At 44.9% G+C, this 7,500-nt stretch overlaps 1 protein-coding gene across 1 annotated transcript in view; it reads left to right on the forward strand.

Moving 5' to 3' along the window:
- LOC114552160 (uncharacterized) overlaps positions 1-7,500 on the forward strand; it is a 35,955-nt gene that overhangs the window by 8,398 nt on the left and 20,057 nt on the right. The window contains exons 7-8 of the mRNA XM_028572796.1: positions 2,021-2,327; positions 6,841-6,934. Of these exons, the coding sequence (XP_028428597.1) occupies positions 2,021-2,327; positions 6,841-6,934 (401 nt within the window). The remainder of the gene's footprint in view (positions 1-2,020; positions 2,328-6,840; positions 6,935-7,500) is intronic.

A 7,500-nucleotide genomic window follows, 5' to 3' on the forward strand; every position in this document is an offset into this window, starting at 1 on the left:
ATATTAAATCAAAAATGCACATTCAGATATTCATATATGCACCAGCGCACATACAGATTAGCAGTCAGGAAAACTGGCAGGGCTTACACTAAGCATTGTAAGGCCTGCCATCACTTTCAAAATAAACTATTCTCTACGACAGTGGTTCTCAAATGGGGGTATGTGTCCCCCTAGGGGTCCTCTGGAGGACTGCGGGGGGTACGTGAGATATTTAACTAAATGTTTAATAGTTACAAGGCTGTTGTCCAGAACATTGTTCCTCTTTATGTAGACATTTTTTTTTCCTACCAAAAATGTGACGTGTGTCTCCTTCTTTGGACCTATTTTATCCTTCCTTCCTTCTACTGTCCTATTTACAAGTTTCTCGCTTTTTCCTTCTTATATCATTGTTTTTGAAGTTTTTGATACTATTTTGACTTGTTCTCGTCTTCCTTCCTTCCGTCTTTCTACCATCTTTTTCCAAGTTTGTCTCTTTTTCTGATTTTTTTTTCCAGTTCCAAGGCTGTAGTTTAGTAAATCTATCTCTGACAGCGCTGTACTGTTCCTGTTTATATACACCTTTTTTCTTACCAAAAATGATTAGTGCTGGTCAGGGGGGTAGTTGGCTTAAAGGAAGAATTCAAAAGAGGTAACATTATTGAAAAAAGTTTGAGAACCACTGCTCTACGGTGCACACATTTAAACCCAGATGATTCAAAGGCGACAGAAACTAAATAAAACTATAAAAAGCCTTTTTGGGTCGTCTTTCCACTTTAAGCAACCATCACAACTCTAGTTTTGGGTGACATAAACCCATAGTTTACAAATTTACATGAAAATACGTTGGCTCTATACACGCTAAAAGTACAGTTTTTTTAAATGGAGTCTGGTGGGTTGAGAGCTAGTGACCTCAGAGCTGTTTGTGGATAAACAGAAAGGTCTCAAATAGGTTTTAAAAAGGTCTTTTTCTGTAGGGATCCTCACAAGCCTCAGAGGTCTGATGTCGGAGGGTTAACTCCTCTCGTTACGTCAGAGGTTGTGACCAAATCTTCCTGCCATCTATTTTGAAATAAACTATTCGCTACGGTGCACACATTTAAACCCAGATGTCATGGCGTAGAGAAGCAGAGGTGTCCCTGTGAGTTGTGGGTAATGGGAGTTGGTGGTGTTATGACCCCTCCCTTTGTGGCTTCTTTGGCTTTATTGGCTGAGCTGGCAGTTTGGGAAGGGTCATTAATTGATTGGACACCTGGGTAGGCCTCAACCAAGACGTTAAAGTGCCACTTTAGGGATTTATTATTAACTAAACAGAAATAACTATCTGCAACAGAATCCAAAACATGTAGAATCAGTGGTATCAGTAGTGTTAGTGGTGTGTGTGGGTGAGTGTAGATGTGTGGGTACATGACAACTGTAACAAAAGAGACAAACCAAACCAAGAGATGTGGAGCCTAGGAGGAAGGGGAATGCAGAGAGAGACCAATCAGACATGGGCTGTCCTCGACTAAAGAAATTCTTAGTCGACTAACACTTATATGATTTTTGTCGACTAATCGATTAGTTGATTTAATTGACAGAGCTGTGAGCTTTGAGAGGTGGTTAAGACTAGAAAAGCACAATATAAATGTAGTTAATTAACCATCTGTAAAACTGAGTTTCTCCACAATTAATCCTGCAAAAGCACCACTTTAAATCTCGTGTTTACCATAAATGTGCTCAGAAGTTTCTTGGAAATATGTAATTAAGCATGAATAAGCATAAAAAATGACTAATGGACTAAAGAAATCTTAGTCGACTAAGACCAAAACGACTGATTAGTCGACTAATCGACTAAGAGGTGGCAGCCCTAAATCAGACATGACTTGTATAAATAGTCTTGGTTGAGGCCTACCCAGGTGTCCACCAAATCGGCTGACGAGCCCTCCCAAACTGCCAGCTCAGCCAGGAAAGAAAAGTGAGGGGTCGTAACGGTGGCTGGCAGCGTTGACGGGAGGACACGGTCCCTCCGTGGACGATCTGTAGAACTTTCTGTCTCTACCAGGAGCTGAAGTTCCCCGCCCGCGGAGCCGAGACCAACCCGAGCTCCTGGCCCTGGTTCTACCGCATGAACGACGCCATGGAGGGGCGCTTGGCCGGCGCGGCGCCCATCCTCACGCCCATCGTGGAGGACGAAGACGAGGACTGCGAGCCGCTGTCGCCCACGCCGAAGAAGAGGGCGCGCCGCAGCCGGGGCGGGATGGCCGAGTTCCTGACGGAGTCGGAGATGGACCTGCTGGTGGAGAACGAAGACAAGAACGCGTCGGCAGCGCTGGGGGAGCTGCAACGCATGGCCGAGTTCACGTACAAACGTAAGGCTGGAAACTAGGTTTACTGTATACACACACACACACACTGCAGTACACAACCACAGGTACACACACACATACACACACACACACACACACTGCAGTACACAACCACAGGTACACACACACACACACACACACACACACTGCAGTACACAACCACAGGTACACACACACATACACACTGCAGTACACACACACACACACACAGTACACACACACACACACACACACACACACTGCACACACAACCACAGGTACACACACACACACACACACTGCAGTACACAACCACAGGTACACACACACATACACACACTGCAGTACACAACCACAGATACATACATATACACACTGCAGTACACAACCACAGGTACACACACACATACACACTGCAGTACACAACCACAGATACACACACACTGCAGTACACAACTACAGATACACACACACACACTGCAGTACACAACCACAGGTATACACACACACTGCAGTACACAACCACAGGTACACACACACACTGCAGTACACAACCACAGGTATACACACACACTGCAGTACACAACCACAGATACACACACACACACACACTGCAGTACACTCTCACACACACACACACACACACACACACACACACACACTGCAGTACACAACCACAGATACACACACACTCTCACACACACACACTCTCACACACACACACACACACACACTGCAGTACACTCTCACACACACACACACACACACACACACACACACTCACACACACACACACACTGCAGTACACTCTCACACACACACACACTCACACACACACACACACTGCAGTACACAACCACAGTCTTTTTCCTGACTTTTTGACCTATCATCCAGACCAGTGATGGAGTGATGGAGTGATGGAGTGATTGTGATGGAGTGATGGAGTGATTGAGTGATTGAGTGATTGTGATGGAGTGATTGTGATGGAGTGATTGAGTGATGGAGTGATTGAGTGATGGAGTGATTGAGTGATGGAGTGATTGAGTGATTGTGATGGAGTGATGGAGTGATGGAGTGATTGAGTGATGGAGTGATTGGTGATTGAGTGATTGAGTGATGGAGTGATGGAGTGATGGAGTGATGGAGTGATTGAGTGATGGAGTGATGGAGTGATTGTGATGGAGTGATTGAGTGATGGAGTGATTGAGTGATGGAGTGATTGTGATGGAGTGATTGAGTGATGGAGTGATTGTGATGGAGTGATTGAGTGATGGAGTGATGGAGTGATGGAGTGATGGAGTGATGGAGTGATGGAGTGATGGTGATGGTGATTGTGATGGATGATTGGTGATGGAGTGATTGTGATGGAGTGATGGAGTGATTGTGATGGAGTGATGGAGTGATTGTGATGGAGTGATTGTGATGGAGTGATTGAGTGATTGAGTGATGGAGTGATTGTGATGGAGTGATTGAGTGATGGAGTGATTGTGATGGAGTGATGGAGTGATTGTGATGGAGTGATGGAGTGATTGAGTGATTGAGTGATTGTGATGGAGTGATGGAGTGATGGAGTGATTGTGATGGAGTGATGGAGTGATTGTGATGGAGTGATGGAGTGATGGAGTGATTGTGATGGAGTGATGGAGTGATTGTGATGGAGTGATGGAGTGATGGAGTGATGGAGTGATGGAGTGATTGTGATGGAGTGATGGAGTGATTGTGATGGAGTGATGGAGTGATTGTGATGGAGTGATGGAGTGATTGTGATGGAGTGATTGTGATGGAGTGATGGAGTGATTGTGATGGAGTGATGGAGTGATTGAGTGATGGAGTGATGGAGTGATTGTGATGGAGTGATGGAGTGATTGAGTGATGGAGTGATTGTGATGGAGTGATTGTGATGGAGTGATGGAGTGATTGAGTGATTGTGATGGAGTGATTGAGTGATGGAGTGATGGAGTGATTGTGTGATGGAGTGATGGAGTGATTGAGTGATTGTGATGGAGTGATGGAGTGATTGTGATGGAGTGATGGAGTGATGGAGTGATTGTGATGGAGTGATGGAGTGATGGAGTGATTGTGATGGAGTGATGGAGTGATTGTGATGGAGTGATGGAGTGATTGTGATGGAGTGATTGAGTGATTGAGTGATGGAGTGATGGAGTGATGGAGTGATTGTGATGGAGTGATGGAGTGATTGTGATGGAGTGATGGAGTGATTGGTGATTGGTGATGGAGTGATTGTGATGGAGTGATGGAGTGATTGTGATGGAGTTATGGAGTGATGGAGTGATTGTGATGGAGTGATGGAGTGATTGTGATGGAGTGATGGAGTGATGGAGTGATTGAGTGATGGAGTGATTGTGATGGAGTGATGGAGTGATGGAGTGATTGTGATGGAGTGATGGAGTGATGGAGTGATTGAGTGATGGAGTGATTGTGATGGAGTGATGGAGTGATTGTGATGGAGTGATGGAGTGATTGTGATGGAGTGATTGTGATGGAGTGATTGAGTGATTGAGTGATGGAGTGATTGTGATGGAGTGATTGAGTGATGGAGTGATGGAGTGATTGTGATGGAGTGATGGAGTGATTGAGTGATTGAGTGATGGAGTGATTGTGATGGAGTGATGGAGTGATTGTGATGGAGTTATGGAGTGATGGAGTGATTGTGATGGAGTGATGGAGTGATTGTGATGGAGTGATGGAGTGATGGAGTGATTGAGTGATGGGTGATTGTGATGGAGTGATGGAGTGATGGAGTGATGGAGTGATTGTGATGGAGTGATGGAGTGATTGAGTGATGGAGTGATGGAGTGATTGTGATGGAGTGATGGAGTGATGGAGTGATTGTGATGGAGTGATGGAGTGATTGTGATGGAGTGATTGTGATGGAGTGATTGTGATGGAGTGATGGAGTGATTGTGATGGAGTGATTGAGTGATGGAGTGATGGAGTGATGGAGTGATTGTGATGGAGTGATTGAGTGATTGTGATGGAGTGATGGAGTGATGGAGTGATTGAGTGATTGAGTGATTGTGATGGAGTGATGGAGTGATTGAGTGATTGAGTGATGGAGTGATTGTGATGGAGTGATGGAGTGATTGAGTGATTGTGATGGAGTGATGGAGTGATTGTGATGGAGTGATGGAGTGATTGAGTGATGGAGTGATTGTGATGGAGTGATGGAGTGATGGAGTGATTGTGATGGAGTGATGGAGTGATGGAGTGATTGATGGAGTGATGGATGGAGTGATGGAGTGATGGAGTGATTGAGTGATTGAGTGATGGAGTGATTGAGTGATGGAGTGAGTGATGGAGTGAGTGATGGAGTGATTGATGGAGTGATGGAGTGATGGAGTGATTGAGTGATTGAGTGATTGAGATGGAGTGATGGAGTGATTGAGATGGAGTGATGGAGTGATTGAGTGATGGAGTGATGGAGTGATTGAGTGAGTGATGGAGTGATTGAGATGGAGTGATTGAGTGATTGAGATGGAGTGATGGAGTGATGGAGTGATTGAGTGATGGAGTGATTGAGTGAGTGATGGAGTGATTGTGATGGAGTGATTGAGTGATGGAGTGATTGTGATGGAGTGATTGAGTGATTGTGATGGAGTGATTGAGTGATTGTGATGGAGTGATTGAGTGATTGTGATGGAGTGATTGAGTGATTGTGATGGAGTGATTGGTGATTGGTGATGGAGTGATTGAGTGATTGAGTGATGGAGTGATTGTGATGGAGTGATTGAGTGATTGTGATGGAGTGATTGAGTGATTGTGATGGAGTGATTGAGTGATTGTGATGGAGTGATTGAGTGATTGAGTGATGGAGTGATTGTGATGGAGTGATTGAGTGATTGAGATGGAGTGATTGAGTGATGGAGTGATGGAGTGATGGAGTGATTGTGATGGAGTGATTGAGTGATTGTGATGGAGTGATGGAGTGATGGAGTGATTGAGTGATGGAGTGATTGAGTGATTGTGATGGAGTGATGGAGTGATTGAGATGGAGTGATGGAGTGATTGAGTGATGGAGTGATTGAGATGGAGTGATTGAGTGATTGAGATGGAGTGATGGAGTGATGGAGTGATTGAGTGATGGAGTGATTGAGTGAGTGATGGAGTGATTGTGATGGAGTGATTGAGTGATGGAGTGATTGTGATGGAGTGATTGAGTGATTGTGATGGAGTGATTGAGTGATTGTGATGGAGTGATTGAGTGATTGTGATGGAGTGATTGAGTGATTGAGTGATGGAGTGATTGAGTGATTGAGTGATGGAGTGATTGTGATGGAGTGATTGAGTGATTGAGTGATGGAGTGATTGTGATGGAGTGATTGAGTGATTGTGATGGAGTGATTGAGTGATTGAGTGATGGAGTGATTGTGATGGAGTGATTGAGTGATTGAGATGGAGTGATTGAGTGATGGAGTGATGGAGTGATTGTGATGGAGTGATTGAGTGATTGTGATGGAGTGATTGAGTGATTGTGATGGAGTGATTGAGTGATGGAGTGTTTTTCCTCTCGTTCCAGTGACAGAAGAAGACATAAAGCGCCTCATCGAGCTACGAGCCTCTAACGAGTCTCTGTTCACGGGCAGGAGGAACACCGCCAAGCCGGCCTGGAGGTAAAGACGCACTAACCCAAATCCTCATGAACCGATCGTTACATCGGCATGAAGTGGATCCACCACACAGCACTCATTTAAAGTGATTTGGGGGTGTTATTTTGAAATAAATCCATCCGTGGTGTTCTGAGTGAGATCTGGTTTCTGAATGTGTCCTGCCTTCAGTCTCCTGGTGAGCTGGTCAAAAACCGCAACCGTTAGCTCGTAGCGCTAACGTTAGCATGCTAGCTCGTTCTCAATAGCAAAGCGCTGCTGCAACACACACTAGTTAACCCTAATCTACCAAAAGAACTACTTCCATGTGCTCCCTGGTTTAGAAGAAGTCTCCCAGCTGATCCTGCCTTGGAACTGACTGAAGTTTCTTTTACTGTCTATGGAGCTAGCTGACATGATCTACGATCTGAGCTACTGAGCATGTGCGAGTGCAATCAAACATAGTACAGAAGAAGAAGAGAAGAGGTCTCACTCTGTAGCTAAAACAGAGACCTGAACACAGGGTGAAAAGAGGAGCTGCAGCAATGTGCAGTACAACCAAAATATGGTGTTTTTTGATAATTAAACCATGT

Source organism: Perca flavescens, unplaced genomic scaffold, assembly GCF_004354835.1.
Source record: "Perca flavescens isolate YP-PL-M2 unplaced genomic scaffold, PFLA_1.0 EPR50_1.1_unplaced_scaf_8, whole genome shotgun sequence".
In the NCBI taxonomy this organism is placed as follows: domain Eukaryota; kingdom Metazoa; phylum Chordata; class Actinopteri; order Perciformes; family Percidae; genus Perca; species Perca flavescens.